Source organism: Silurus aristotelis, assembly GCF_946808225.1.
Source record: "Silurus aristotelis genome assembly, chromosome: 22".
NCBI classification, from domain to species: domain Eukaryota; kingdom Metazoa; phylum Chordata; class Actinopteri; order Siluriformes; family Siluridae; genus Silurus; species Silurus aristotelis.
Genome location: NC_139595.1, coordinates 3,746,223 through 3,762,399, shown reverse-complemented (window position 1 = coordinate 3,762,399; position 16,177 = coordinate 3,746,223). Strand labels below are relative to the sequence as shown.

The following is a 16,177-nucleotide window of genomic DNA, read 5'->3' as shown; positions in this document are numbered from 1 at the left end:
TTGTTATTTTTGGCTGTAGGTGTCCTGGGCACTGTGACCACAGGGCAAAAACAGACAGTGTTAAAAGGGTCAGTCAATCACAATCCCCTGCCATTACCGCCCTGAGTACACTCTGAATGTGAAGTACTGGTGCCAGGGTTCCGTGAAGGACTTTTGCACCAGTTTGGCACGAACAGACCAGCCACAATCTGACAGAATAACCATTGCTGATGACCCGACGCAGTACGTGTTCACAGTGACCATGCGCGACTTAAAGGAGCAGGACTCGGCCTGGTACTGGTGCGGGGTGGAAATAGGAGGGATATGGACCAAGGACAGCACCAAGTCACATTATATTGGTGTAATACAGGGTAAGTGGGGGAGTCCGATTTCATCTTCATCTTCCTGGTCTTAAGCTATGTTTCGAAAATTATTTCTGGCATTTTATTTTCAAAGCATTTATCAAGGATTCCCGTTTAACAGCTTTTTGGCCGGCTTCATTTCCTGTGTTGGGTCGTTTATTCTTGCAGGTGAGCTTCCTGGTCTACAGCAGACATCTAATAGGTGTTCTAATCCTATTACTCTGATTTATGATATCAATTATGAGCTCAGTTAGAAATAACAAACCCATACCTTATTAAGTACTGGTTTATTGTTGATATTTTACATTGCATTCTCTCCCCCTTTTCCATATAGTGTGCCTGCGCATCCAGGTCAATCCACAAAACAAAGGACACTTCGTTTGTGTCACCAGAAAGGGCTTTTGCTGACTTCCTGTTTGCACACACCATCCTCCATCTCGTGGTGGTCAATTTTATTGGATGAATGAAGCTCAGCATTTCAGCTGGTGCTTCTTCTGGCAGGTATATATTTCGGGAACATAGTTGCACTCACATGCCGGGTTGCTGTTTAATTGAACATCTCTTATTATATAAGTGAACATTGCTGCTATACACAAACTGGCTGTATTAAAGGAGTGTGTGTGCGATCCATTCATTTGCTCGTGGGTATCTAATCCAGCTCTGCAGGTTTAAATTCCAGCCAAGCAGAAGCCACACCTGATGTGAGGTTGAAGTATGTAGGCTTAACTGTAGAAAAAAAAAAAAAGCACAGGAAAGACGAGGCGGACTTCATCCACATCTTCCCACATCACTCAGTTCCTACTACCTGGGTGGTGTTGAGCCACAAGCCACATGGTTGGAGACCCGATTTAGTTCATCCCACCCTGGTGAAATTGAGCCAAAAGTCCAGGGTTTGGAGTTGGACTTGATACATTACTTCTGACCTCATTCAGTTCCTCTTAACTGGGATATGTTTATAGGAAGATTTAAATCAGATCTGGCTCTACCCCTGGATGTTTGGTTGTGCAGTGAGGGTTAAGATGAACTGAAACAGACAGAATCCTGCTTGTCTGGAGAGAAAAACCCCAATGCTACTATTTATAAATAAATATTTAAATAAATAATTTTTTAGTGATCTTTATATAAATCTCGCCTGAAAATTACTGGCACTTAGTACATGGCAAAATCACACTCCTGCATTACTCAATTTTACCTCTAAATGCCACGAGGTATTTGCTATAAAGGGTTCTTAATTCCTCTCCTTGAACTGCCACCTTAACGTGGTGGAGGAGTTTGAGTACCCGAATGACCCTAGGAGCTATGTTGTCCGGGGCTATATGCCCCTGGTAGGGTCTCCCAAGGCAAACAGGTCCTGGGCGATGGGTCAGACTAAGAGCGGTTCAAAACCCCTTATGAGAGATACTAAATCAAGGACCGTGACGTTGCCCGGTATGGCGCAGCCGGGGCCCCACCCTGGAGCCAGGCCCGGGGTTGGGGCTCGTATGCGAGCGCCTGGTGGCCGGGCCTTCCCCCACAGGGTCCGGCTGGGTTTAGCCCGAAGGAGCGACGTGGGGCCGCCTTCCAGTGGGCTCACCACCTGCAGGAGGGACCGTAAGGGGCTGGTGCTAAGAGGATCGAGCAGCAGTCGAAGGCGGGGGCCTCGACAACCCGATCCCTGGACACGGAAGCTAGCTCTAGGGACGTGGAATGTCACCTCGCTGGCGGGGAAGGAGCCTGAGATTGTGCGTGAGGTTGAGAGGTTCCGACTAGAGATAGTCGGGATCACCTCTACGCACGGCCTGGGCTCTGGAACCACACTCCTCGAGAGAGGATGGACTCTTTACAACTCTGGAGCTGCCCATGGTGAAAGGCGTCGGGCTGGTGTGGGTTTGCTTATAGCCCTCCAGCTCAGCCGCCATGTGTTGGAGTTTACCCCGGTGAAGGAGAGGGTCGTTTCCCTGCGCCTACGGGTCAGGGATAGGTCTCTCACTGTCGTGCGTGCCTACGGGCCAAACGGCAGTATAGAGTACCCGGCCTTCTTGGGGTCTCTGGGAGGGGTGCTGGACAGTGCTCCGACTGGGGACTCCGTCGTTCTACTAGGAGACTTCAATGCACACGTGGGCAGCGACAGTGACACCTGGAGGGGCGTGATTGGGAGGAACGGCCCCCCTGATCTGAACCCGAGCGGCGTTCAGTTATTGGACTTCTGTGCTAGTTACAGTTTGTCCATAACGAACACCATGTTCAAGCATAAGGGTGTCCATCAGTGCACGTGGCACCAGGACACCCTAGGGTAAAGAGAGGGGCGGAGCTGTCAACTGATCACCACCTGGTGGTGAGTTGGATCCGATGGCGGGGGAGGAAGCTGGACAGACTCGGCAGACCCAAGCGTACTGTGAGGGTCTGCTGGGAACGTTTGGCCGAGCCTCCTGTCAGAGAGATCTTCAACTCCCACCTCCGGCGGAGCTTTGACCAGTTCCCGAGGGAGGCCGGAGATATTGAGTCCAAGTGGACCATGTTCTCCACCTCCATTGTCGAAGCGGCCGCTCGGAGCTGTGGCAGTAAGGTCTCCGCTGCCTGTGGAGGCGGCAATCCCCGAACCCGGTGGTGGAAACCGGAAGTAAGGGATGCCGTCAAGCTGAAGAAGGAGTCCTATCGGGCCTGGTTGGCTTGTGGGACTCCTGAGGCAGCTGACGGGTACCGGCAGGCCAAGCGAACTGCAGCCCGGGTGGTTATCGAGGCAAAAACTCAGGCCTGGGAGGAGTTCGGTGAGGCCATGGAGAAGGACTATCGGCTGGCCTCGAAGAGATTCTGGCAAACCGTCCGGCGCCTCAGGAGGGGAAAGCAGTGCCCCACCAATGCTGTTTACAGTAGAGGTGGGGAGCTGTTGACCTCAACTGGGGATGTCGTTGGACGGTGGAAGGAATACTTCGAGGATCTCCTCAATCCCGCCGTCACGTCTTCCATTGAGGAAGCAGAGGCTGAGGGCTCAGAGGCGGACTCGTCCATCACCCAAGCTGAAGTCACCGAGGTAATAAAGAAACTCCTCGGTGGCAAGGCACCGGGGGTGGATGAGATCCGCCCTGAGTACCTCAAGTCTCTGGATGTTGTGGGGCTGTCTTGGCTGACACGCCTCTGCAGCATCGCGTGGCGGTCGGGGACAGTGCCTCTGGAATGGCAGACCGGGGTGGTGGTCCCTCTTTTTAAGAAGGGGGACCGGAGGGTGTGTTCCAACTATAGGGGGATCACACTTCTCAGCCTACCTGGGAAAGTCTATGCCAGGGAACTGGAGAGGAGAATACGGCCGATAGTAGAACCTCGGATTCAGGAGGAACAATGTGGTTTTCGTCCAGGCCGTGGAACACTGGACCAGCTCTATACCCTCTACAGGGTGCTGGAGGGTTCATGGGAATTTGCCCAACCAGTCCACATGTGTTTTGTGGATTTGGAAAAGGCATTCGACTGTGTCCCTCGCGGCGGCCTGTGGAGGGTGCTCCGGGAGTATGGGGTCGGGGGCCCTTTACTAAGGGCTGTCCGGTCCCTGTACGACCGAAGCAGGAGCTTGGTTCGCATTGCCGGCAGTAAGTCAGACTTGTTCCCGGTGCATGTTGGACTCCGGCAGGGCTGCTCTTTGTCACCGGTTCTGTTCATAATTTTTATGGACAGAATTTCTAGGCGCAGCCAGGGGTCGGAGGGTGTCCGGTTTGGTGACGACACGATTTCGTCTTTGCTCTTTGCAGATGATGTTGTCGTGTTGGCTTCATCAGACCAGGACCTTCAGCATGCACTGGGACGGTTTGCAGCCGAGTGTGAAGCGGCTGGGATGAGAATCAGCACCTCCAAATCCGAGGCCATGGTCCTCAGTCGGAAAAGGGTGGCTTGCCCACTTCAGGTTGGTGGGGAGTTCCTGCTGCAAGTGGAGGAGTTTAAGTATCTTGGGGTTTTGTTCACGAGTGAGGGAAGGGTGGAACGGGAGATTGACAGACGGATCGGTGCAGCTTCTGCAGTAATGCGGTCGATGTACCGGTCTGTCGTGGTGAAGAAAGAGCTGAGCTGCAAGGCGAAACTCTCGATTTACCGGTCAATCTACGTTCCTACTCTCACCTATGGTCATGAGCTCTGGGTCATGACCGAAAGGACAAGATCCCGGATACAGGCGGCCGAAATGTGCTTTCTCCGCAGGGTGGCTGGGCGATCCCTTAGAGATAGGGTGAGAAGCTCAGTCACTCGGGAGGAGCTCAGAGTAGATCCGCTGCTCCTCCACATCGAGAGGGGTCAGCTGAGGTGGCTCGGGCATCTGTTCCGGATGCCTCCTGGACGCCTTCCTGGGAAGGTGTTCCGGGCGCGTCCCACTGGGAGGAGACCCCGGGGAAGACCTAGGACACGCTGGAGAGACTATGTCCCCAGGCTGGCCTGGGAACGCCTTGGTGTCCCCCCGGAAGAGCTGGAAGAAGTGTCTAGGGAGAGGGAAGTCTGGGCATCTTTGCTTAGACTGCTGCCCCCGCGACCCGGCATCGGATAAGCGGGAGAAGATGGATGGATGGATGGTTCTTAATTCTTTGCATGAATATATCTAAAAGCATGCAGGAATTATAAAAAAAAATAAAATAAAAAAAATGCATAGATTTTTTTGGTTTGTCATGTTGTTCATGACCATTCCAGTCTTCTTTACTGCTTTCAATAATAGTTATTTTCTCACTTGTCTCTTCACAAGAAAAGTGAGTTCAAGACTGTGAAGCTTGCTAACAAACGATTGCTCTGTTGCTCATATCTCATGAGATAAAAGAATAAATCCAGACTCTTGGCAGACAAACACACACACACACACACACCCACACACACACCCTTGAAAGGTGCCACTTCTTCTCAAGGAGAAGCAACATTTGAACAGATATTTTTATATCATGGAAAAGTAGTCTTGTTGATAAATAAACTATTTCTTTCATAAACATATCTGGAAAAATCACAGACTTTTTTTGAAAAGGAGTCAAACACAAGAATTATTTAAATATATTGTCTTTTTATTCCTTTCTGTTCCTCACTTAGGTTGAACCTTAGAATAAATAAGCACATAAGCAAGAATGTCATCAAAGGCAACAGCCTGTTCATCTAAATATGTTCAGTAATCTAGCTAAACTGTATCTGTTTCTCTGTTCCAGGTGTGGAGATGACCAATTCTTTTCTATGGACTACAGCACTTGCTATGAAAATGCACACTTGAATATGTTTAATATTGTTGTTTTTACTGCCTTATGCTTGCGCATCTCAGGAATGAAACTTTTTACATTTTGAAAAGCTGTTACATTGGCAAAACAAGGAATAAAATTGTATAAAATCTACAAATTATCTTTGTTTTGTTGTAGTGTAGCTTTGTAGAATTCATTACTTTCATTTTTGTGTAGCCCTCTTACTGATTCACTGGCTCAAACTATGTTTTTACATACATGTTTTATATTTTACACGTGAGAGGCACATCTAAATTTACTTGGTGTAATTTGTAACCCCAATATACTGTTATTAACCTCGGGCTTCAGACTTCAGTGTTTCTTTAAGACATTCTCTTCTATCACCCAGAAATAACATGATAATATATTGTATAATCAATAAACATTAATTAACAGAAACAAATGTAAAGAAAACAAAAGAAAATAAAACCCCACAGAAGAAATAGTACCCAGCTGGGATTTAAGTCTCTGGTTGGCGCGCTACGTTGGAGCTCATGTGAATGTGTGTGCAGTTGCTAGTACTCACGAAATCCAATGGAACAGTGAAACTTGTGAACGAAACACACACTTGAAAAAAACAAGATTATCCGTTCAATCGATTCGATTTTCCCTGGTGTTCATCCACGAACACGCACTGTGCGAATCATCCACCCGATGACGTAAACGAGGGAAAGATGCAGCATAAACCACCACGTGTAATCGGTCTCTCCGGAAAAATCGCGCGGCCTTCACTGTCTCCGTTGTTCACTCACTGCAGATGACCATTCACGTTGCAAATAGTTCCACAACGCTTGTACAGTCAAACTTTATGACTTTGCAAACTTTACAACTCACATGAAGCTAACGTAGTCCTGGGATCAAAGATAACTGCTTCATCTTTGTCCTTCCATGAACGCGTGCACCTGAGTACCATCACTGTTACACTCATTATCTTGGCAAAGGAGAACTAACACAGATTTAGACATTTGTGTACATAGAAAAAGTCTTAGATCTTTGAGTTCAGCTCATGAAAAATAGGGGCAAAAACATTTATAATTTTCTTCAGTATACTGTGTATATATGTGTGTGTGTGTGTGTGTGTGTATGTATGTGTGTGTATATATATATAATGTGTGTGTATATATGTATGCACACACACACTCACATGCACACGTATGTGTATGTACTTGAATCAGATTTGAGATATAGAACATCAACCTTGTCCCAAAAAATATGTATGAACCTGTTTGTATATAATATACAGTATAAATTACTTAGAAGGCCACAGAAAATGCTTTCAAAGAATATTCAATTGTGACCTGGAACACAAACAGTTAAAGAGTTCCACACTCCTGCCACTGGATTTAGCCAGAAGCGAAACTGAGCGTTTCTCACAGCAGCTGCCCATGGGAGAGGAGGCCTCATACACACACACACACACACACTCTCTCTCCAGGATGACACAGCTCCTTTTTCTCGTTGTTCTCCTTCCTCAACTTCCAGGTGAGATTTTAGCTTTTTTAAATTCTGGTGAGCTGCAGATGTTGGGCAGCTGATTTGGTGCATGCTTACTGAAAAAAGAAGCACAGAAGAGAAAACAATGATCCCCAGAATCTTTTCCCCCTAGAATCCTTCAATCCATCTGCAAATTAACCACTTTTCTTTGTTTTGAAATGCAATTGCTACACAGATAAATAACTGTTTTTGTATGATTGTATGATTAAATATTTTTTATTAAAATATTTGCACATGCTAAGGTGACAGTTTTAGGAGTGTATTAACTTTTTAAAACATTTTTAACAATGATGATCATTTATAATTATAAATAATATTATTGTTAAAAAAAAAGTTTATACACTCCTAAAACTGTCAGCATGTACAAATATATTAATAAAAAATATTTAGTATATCTTATTTAAAGAAACCATGTATATGAATATCAAATCTATTTGCTTTTTTATGCTAATGTCTGTTACCCCTGAACTTTTACCTGATTGTCAGAATTCAACAAAAGTAAAACAACAGATAAAAATTTGAGTTGAGGAAGAACCGAGTCCGGTCAGAACTAACAGTCTATTTTACAAACTTAATGCAAGATCTCATGCCTATGTTTTTAATAAAAAGGAAAGAGGTCATGCAGGAAACAGAAGGTTTAGGGTGATTTCAGTGAATTTATTTTTATAGTTAAGTTTCATTTTAATGGGAAATGAAAGAATGTTCTAATTTTTCAGCCTCTGAAAAAAGAAAAAACATTTATCGTTAATGTTGATGTTGGTATTAAGTTTTTCACCAAAGTGCCATTACTTTATAATGTATGCTGCAAACTCGTGCTATATGTACTGTATATATGCACAGTACCAGCCAAAAGTTTCATCCAAGCCATGTCATCTGATTTAGCACTCCATCAGTGAGTGTTCAGCACTGAGTGTTAATTACCATAATTTGGATTTGTACAGTATTTGTTTCAGCACATAGGGCACAAGACAACTGATGGTTTGGAGCACTTTAAAAAGGCAAAAAATTTCACGAATTAACTTTTGAGAAAGGATCCATGTGACTTGAAATCCATTCCAGGTGACTACCTTGCGAATCTAATGAGAGAATGTTATGAGTTTGCTAAACTGTCATCACAAAGATAACAGTAGCTACTTTGAACAATCTAAAATATAAAACATATTATGGGTTTTTAACACATTTGTTTACTACATAATTGCATATTTGTTCCTTCATAGTTTGGATGTCATCAGTATTAATGTTCAATGTTGAAAATAATAATAAAAATAAAGAAAAAACACCTGACTCCTGGTTACTGTCACAGCGATCCGATCCCTGTGGAAACAATATTTTTTGCTAAATCATAATTAATCTAAAGCTTTTACCAGGAGTGGGGTTTGAACCCACGAGGACATTTGTCCATTGGATCTTAAGTCCAACGCCTTAACCACTCGGCCATCCTGGTGGTCTCTTTTCTGGTTGATCTTTACTCAAATTGAGTCGGTATTTCTAATAATTTCGTTTTGGGATTAAAATGTACTTTGGCTTGATATTTTTGGCTGTAGGTGTCCTGGGCACTGTGACCACAGGGCAAGAACAGACAGTGTTAAAAGGGTCAGTCAATCACAATCCCCTGCCATTACCGCCCTGAGTACACTCTGAATGTGAAGTACTGGTGCCAGGGTTCCGTGAAGGACTTTTGCACCAGTTTGGCACGCACAGACCAGCCACAATCTGACAGAATAACCATTGCTGATGACCCGACGCAGTACGTGTTCACAGTGACCATGCGCGACTTGAAGGAGCAGGACTCGGCCTGGTACTGGTGCGGGGTGGAAATAGGAGGGATATGGACCAAGGACAGCACCAAGTCACATTATATTGGTGTAATACAGGGTGAGTGGGGGAGTCCGATTTCATCTTCATCTTCCTGGTCTTAAGCTATGTTTCGAAAATTATTTCTGGCATTTTATTTTCAAAGCATTTATCAAGGATACAATCATGTTTATTTGTAATTGGTGTGTACAAGCATTTGCACAGGAAATTGTCATCCTGTGTCTTCTAAAAGAAAAAAAAGAAGATCAAATCATCTCATTTCAATCACTATTATTACATGCAATATACCGAAATAATATTATATACATGATATGTAACTATTGGTCACGTTCCACCTCATGAAGATTATAGACCTTTAAAGAAGTAGACATCCCAAACTATCTAGAGACGTACCAGCACCATTTGGATTTCACTTCATGTAGAGTTTGAAAATTGGACCTCTTTGAGTGTTTTAGGGCTCTGGCATGGAGAAGCTGGTGTTGGATCTATGATGATCTCAAATGTTCAGCCATTTTATGAGTTGCTCAGTAGCTCCTGGTTCCATAACCTCAAATGACTGTATAAGACTGTAGAAAGAACATTACTTATAATCCTACATTCCAGTGCTCATGTTAGTTCTCACTCTCCAGTGTTTTGTACTGTTTTAAAGACTATAATTACACTCTTGATGTCATCCAAATGGGGATGGTTCTTTTGAGGCCTCTTTTGAGTCTGGTTCCTCTCAAGGTTTCTTCTTAATTATATCTAAGGGAGTTTTTCCATGCCACAGTCGCCATGGCTGCTCATCGGGGATAAATACACACCGTTCACCTTAACTCTTAAATTCTGTAAAGCTGCTTTGAGACAATGTCTGGTGTGAAAAGCGCTATAGAAATAAACTTGACTATTGATAAAGTTTTTTTTATTATATGTTTGAATAAATATTGGCATTTCTCTATTTCTCTTTGCTGTGGTGTAAAATGGAATGATACAAGCACATTTATTATATGCTGCTATTAGAAGATATTGTGGAAATTGTAATATTTTAAAAGGTTGCTGTTGGTTATATTTCTATAACTGTACACCTAATTATGTTATATTCCTGAATTGAAAATGTAAATAATATAATCAGCTAACAAGTTGCATAAAAAAGACCGTATTTTGATTTCTACAAATAATAGATAAAATTATTATGATGTGTTTTTTGACTCAGAGGCTCAAACTGTTTACATTTAATCCCTAATTCTTGTATTTAAGGGATGTCCGTAGAAAGCAATGATGTAAGTGCTGAGGAGGGTGGCAGTGTCAGTGTGCAATGCCTCTACAGCAAGAAACACAGGTACTGACTTACAAACATGTAACCATTTGACACTGCAGCTGAAGTTTCAGACGTATTATGCCTCATGGTTTCAGTCCCTAGTGTTGGTCTTTTCCAATTACTACAACAGCAACTGTTAAATGGTGCAACAAATTTAATTTCTGAAAGTGTTCCTGTTGATTTTCATCAGAGAGCATGAGAAGAGGTGGTGCCGGAGTGGCCATTCACGCTCCTGCAAGGTTACAAACAATGGGACGTTCAGCAGTGAAACTCTGCTCATCAGTGATGACAGGAAAGACACAGTTACAGTAACGATGAGCCAGCTGGAGATGCGGGATGCAGGATGGTATTTTTGCGGAGCCGGCGAGCATCAAGTGTCCGTTTCTGTGTCGGTCACACCAAGAACAATTACAAGTAAGTAATCACCCATGCCCCTCATATATGTTCATGGTCTATATCAATTAGACTAAATGATTATATATATCCAGAGAAATATCTTAAAAATAGCCTGTTTTGACTTTGAAGTAAAGATGTAATGGGGCATTTTACATTTACTTTAGAGCACTGTGAAATTATTTTTTAACATATCCCATCAATGTTAGGTAGCTGGGGTCAGACATGATACAGTACAGTACATGATACAGCAGCACAGAGGGTTAAGTGCCCAAGAGTGGCAGCTTGGCAATACTGGGACTTGGACCCCCAACCTTTTAACCAGTAACACAGAGCCTTAACCACTGAGCTCCCACTCCCCCCTACTGCCCTATTACTTCCCAAACATCCAGAAATGATTGCCTAGGACTTAAAATTCTCACAAATGCTTAAAACCTCTAAAAGATTTTGAGAGATTGCAGCAAAAGAGGATACATACACAAAATGATCTGCGACACAGAAAAGGTGAACACAATAGGATAACAAATATGTGAATCAGGGATGGAGAAAGGACAAAAATAAAAAAACAAAAACAATTTGTAGGATAAAGAGACAGTTATAAAACTAATCACAAAAAGACTAATAAAACAATATTACTACAACAACTAATCATAGTATTATAAAGTGTAAATTATTTGATAATAAATACACAAACTATATTTCGATATTATTATTACAACTTACATTTTTTAGGCTAGTTTTCTGTCATCTTTTTCCCTACAGCTGCCGTGAAAGAAAAACCACAACAGCATCTGTCTGAAGTCAAATCTCAGGACTCCAACAGGTAAGTAGTCCAGCCATCTGACACTTTTTTCATAGTGCACAACATACAATTGCTTTATTATTTTATACCACAGCGCTATTGAGTTCTTGAATCTGATTGGTCAGAGTCTGTTGATTGGTATTCTTTAGTGCTTACGCATTGTATTTAAAATATTCGGATACGAATAACTGATAATACATAGTTTTTTTCAGACATGACGACATGTATCTGTATGTATTTTTATTTGTGTATTTCGCTTAAAATGCACTTAAAAGTAACTTTATTCTATAGATGATCCAGTCAACATGTAGCTAAAGAATGAGTCACAGTTATATGGTTGTTCTGAACTTTCTAATATTTGAAATGTTGTTCTGGAAGTCCAGCTCCCTTTCCTAGGTCTCACATTACTGATTTTGTTTCTCCTCTCAATTTTCAGACTTGAATGATTTGGCTTCAGTTTTTGTTGTGGTAGTGATAGTTACCATAAATGCTTGCATATACATATAGTACACAATGTTCCTTATCACACTTCACCCGGTTACCAGCAGAAACTACACAAAATTCCCCATCATAGTTTTGGCTGGTTTTCATTTTAATAAATAGAAAACAAAAGAAAAACATTAAAAGTGTTCAAAAAGCATATTAAATCACTTTGTCAGACCACATTATTTCACCTGGCTGTGTTTTCCTTTAGGGCAGCACCTGATTTATTTTAATCTACTTTATTATGAAACACAAATAAATAGCTCTTAAACATTTTATGGTACGTCAGGAAATCGGTTGTGAACAGACCCAATAAAGTTCCCAGTTAAGGCTTTATTTACTGTAAGTCTTCATATTTACATCTGTTTTGTTGTTTTAGTCACAACATTTGGCAGCCTGTTCTGATAGCGTGTGGAGTTCTGCTCTTTCTGCTGACTGCAATCTTGGTAACAAGGAGGATATGGAAACAAATGAGTAAGTTCCTGAAAATGTCAGCTTCAGAGAAGCCGTCTTCACTAGTTCTTCGAGTAACACACATTATTAATCTTACACACACACACACACACACACACACACACACACACACACACACACACACACACACAAACACACACACACACACACACACACACAGACACAGTATCTTTCTTAATAACCACTAACCTTTATTACTTAATAAACAGAATGTTTTCCCCCGTTTGCACTTGACTTTTTTGTTCATGTTACTGAAACTTTTTTTCTGTATCACTTATATTACAGCAGCTATAAATAGTCATTCTCTTACAGGTGTCTGTTTAAAAAAAACAAAATTTTTTAATTACCAAGAATCGTGCCACACAAATAAAAAAATAAAAAATAAATAATTTTATATGTTCCTCATATAGGAATTTTCATAAGACTAGATTGTTAAGCGTAGAGGAAATTAACATAAACCTGAGTAATGACTGTAGGTTTCGTTTCATTTAGTCATTTCCATTGTTGGGTTTTTCATTATGTGATTTGACCTGTAGCTATAAATACTGTCAGAGCTGCAGGTATTGTATATTTATATATATATATATATATATATATATATATATATATATATATATATATATATATATATATATATATATATATATAAACAAACTAATTATACTGCAGCACTGCTGAATTCTGGAGTCCTCAGGAGAGGTCATGGATTGACCTTTATAGCTGCTATAACATAAGAGATAACTTGATTCTCGATAAGGAGCTAACTTGATTCTTGTCTGTTCCACAACATTGAAGTACTTATACATGAAAAATCTAATACCAGGCTAATTAAAAATTTTAATTGCTGACAATTTGCTCTGATTATAAAAGAATAAAACGCTTTTTTAGGGAAATAAATTTGGGAAAATTAAGTGCACTGATTGGTTTTTATAACACTCAATCATGTGACATTCCTGACTTATTCCACATTCTGTAGCAAACAGAATTGAAAAATGAATACCTTTTGACAATAACATAATCTGGTGTTATATTCTTCTTGTCACAGAGAAGATACCAAATCATAGGGAGCTGGATGAAACTGAAACCAAATTCACGGTGTGTTCCAAATTCTAGCACATTTTTTATAGAGTATGTAGCTAAAGGTTTGTGGACACCTGAATTTATTTTTGTATAATGTAGCATTAAGATTTCCCTTCATTGGGAATTTCGGGAAGGTTGCAGAAGTAGTAACTGACTGTCCTGCACAGAGCCTTGACCTCAACCCCACTGAACTGAAACCTTTGGGCTGAACTGGAATGTCCACTCTGAGGCAGACCTTCTCTCCTGACATCAATGCCCTTTGTCTTAAATGTTCTTGTTGATGAATGAACTCAAAGTAACACTTTAAAATCTATCAGAAACTATCACTGGGGATTGCAAATTAGAATGACTTCATATCCTATGTTGAACTAGTGTGGATTGGTGTAATAATCGGGTGTCCACATACTTTTGGCATTTTTAGCCGTTTTAGAAGTTTTGGAAGCACTAAGGTTTGCTGACTGTCTGTTTCCAGGTATGTCTGAGGAAAGGTGGACGCTGGAAAGCTCTTCTGTAATCTTCCTGAACACTGTATTCGGTGACATGCTGAGGAAGAAACCTATGAATGACAAGAAGGAAAGAGACAACCTGAAGAGGCTTTACTTCAACAGAATCAGTGAGCAATATTGATAGTTAAACATGATGCTGTTCAAATTCAAATTTGTTGTTATGATGTTTCATATCTTAACCAAATTCTTTTGTATGACTTTGTTAACAAGACTGCTTGATGTCTGTTTATCCAAAAATTAAAAAACATGTCTCTTCAACTCGGATGTCTCTTTATCTCGCATTAAAAAAAACTAATGTAATTTGAATAAAATTTGTATATACTAATAAGCTAGCAACTTTAGCTCCCCATGACAACATTGGTATAAAATCCAGCAAAAGCCATAGAATAATCTCTATGATTTCTCTTCATGCTATAATCTTATAAGAAAATAATTAATAGTTGGGTTGGGTTATGATGCGTCCCTACTGTGATCTCACAAACACATTATTTTATTATCCTACACCACAAATATCAGCCAATGTTATATTTTAAAATGTATTTAAAATGTATTTGTCCATTTGTAGTTAAATTTCTGATAAATGTGCACAAAACATGTTATGTTATATGCTTTAGCAACAGTAAATAGTCTTTTCTCACCTTTCTTTTCACTCTCATTATAAAAGTAAGATAAAAAAAAAAATCTACAAATCTTTTCTAAAAAAGGTTAAGAAAAATTGTGTAATGGGATCAAGAAACTAATAAGCTCTCTATCATAAAGTTTTTCTTACTCAACTTTAAATTCCCAGCTTTACCTCTGAATAATAAAAGTGCTGACAGAGAAACTCCTTCCAAAAAGTAAGAAAGTAAGTAAAGATTTTTAATACTCGCAGAAAATGTCACTATATCCACAGATCCACACATATTTAATCAGCATCTGCAACAAAAAAATAGTTTTATTTAATGGCTCTGATAATCATTGTAATACTTAATCAGTGTTTGCTCTGGAAATATTTTCAATAAAGCATGTTAATCAAAAGTATTGTTCGTTTTTTTTTCTACCCTTGGGTGACTGTTTTTGAAAACAGACCTCAGTCCTCTGTGTTTGGCAATATTACACGCAGTGAAGCCAAAATCAACACAGTCTTCAAACACAGACGGATAAGGAAGGGGTTTGTCAGTTACACCAGAACAGAATAATTTAGTTAACAATAAGCTTATATGTAGACGATGATTTACATTTTCAAAGATAAAAATGTAAGATTAAGGGGATTTCAATCCAAATTTGAGAAATTTTAATGTCATATCCCTCTCTTGAGGCATGACACGGTTCCTGGTTGGCACAAGCGTTGCTCTCGTGTTTTTGAGTTCATAACATGTGATTTGTTTGTTTTTTCTTTTGATCTCACAAGTTCTGAAGTTTTTCTTGTTTTTCTTCTGAAATTTTTTTTAATTTTCTGGGCCTAGACTAAAGCCTATATGGCAGCATTGATTAAGTATAGAGAAATTATTTTTTACTTTTTACTGAAGTAAACTTCATATAAGTGTTTATTTCTTTTAATTTCAATGATTATAGCTTACAGTTAATGAAAACTCCATATTCAGTATACCAGAAAATTAGAATATTACTTAAGACCAATTAAAAAAAAGATTTAACACTACTACTGGAAATTATGAACACGTAGAGCACTTAATACTTGGTCGGAACTCCCTTTGCATGAATTACTGCAGCAATGCAGTGTGGCATGGAGGCAATCACTCTGTGGCACTGCTGAGGTGTTATGGAAGCCCAGGTTGCTCTAAATGTGGACCTCAGCTCTTCTGCTTTTTTGGGTCTGGTGTCTACCATCTTCCTTTTAACAATGCCACATAGATTCTCCACACGGTTTGGGTTTGGCGAGTTTGCCGCTTAATCAAGCACAGAGATACAATTGTCTTTAAACCAGTTGTCAGTACTTTTGGCAGTGTGAGCAGGTGCAAAGTCCTGATGCAAAATTTACTTTCATCTGAAAAGACGACTTTGGCCCACGGAGCAAGAGTTCAGTCCTTTTTGCCCTTAGCCCAGGTGAGACGCCTCTGACGTTGGTTCAGGAGTGGCTTGACATAAGGAATGCGACAGTTGTGTCCTGAATACATCTGTGTGTGGAGGCTTTCGAAACACTTACTCCAGCTGCAGTCCACATCTTGTGAATCTCCCCAAATTCTGGAATGGGCTTCGTTTCACTTTTTTGTACCACATCTTTTTCTTTCCATTCAACTTTCCATTAATGTGTTTGGATACAGCATTCTGTGAACAGTCAGCTTCTTTAA

At 40.7% G+C, this 16,177-nt stretch overlaps 1 protein-coding gene and 2 long non-coding RNA genes across 4 annotated transcripts in view; 2 read left to right on the top strand and 1 right to left on the bottom strand.

The window, feature by feature from the left end:
* The first annotated feature begins 446 nt into the window (after positions 1 to 446).
* On the top strand, positions 447 to 5,656 carry LOC310717402. The gene is made up of 3 exons (XR_014530817.1): positions 447 to 509; positions 676 to 842; positions 5,480 to 5,656. It is a non-coding gene; the product is annotated as an uncharacterized lncRNA (long non-coding RNA).
* A 1,315-nt stretch (positions 5,657 to 6,971) lies between these two features.
* On the top strand, positions 6,972 to 14,906 carry pigr (polymeric immunoglobulin receptor). Of its 2 annotated transcripts, XM_083525340.1 has the most exons (8): positions 6,972 to 7,027; positions 8,584 to 8,914; positions 10,091 to 10,172; positions 10,342 to 10,565; positions 11,307 to 11,367; positions 12,209 to 12,303; positions 13,349 to 13,398; positions 13,856 to 14,906. In XM_083525340.1, the coding sequence occupies exons 2-8, from the start codon at positions 8,806 to 8,808 to the stop codon at positions 13,895 to 13,897; spliced, it is 663 nt and encodes a 220-aa protein (XP_083381466.1). In that variant the 5' UTR covers positions 6,972 to 7,027; positions 8,584 to 8,805; the 3' UTR covers positions 13,898 to 14,906. The 2 variants fall into 2 exon arrangements, with proteins under 2 accessions (XP_083381466.1, XP_083381465.1); XM_083525339.1 differs by lacking the exon at positions 13,349 to 13,398.
* Positions 14,097 to 16,177, bottom strand: part of LOC310717408 — a 216,760-nt gene continuing 214,679 nt past the window's right edge. The window contains exon 2 of the long non-coding RNA XR_014530825.1: positions 14,097 to 14,527. This is a non-coding gene — a long non-coding RNA (uncharacterized lncRNA). The remainder of the gene's footprint in view (positions 14,528 to 16,177) is intronic.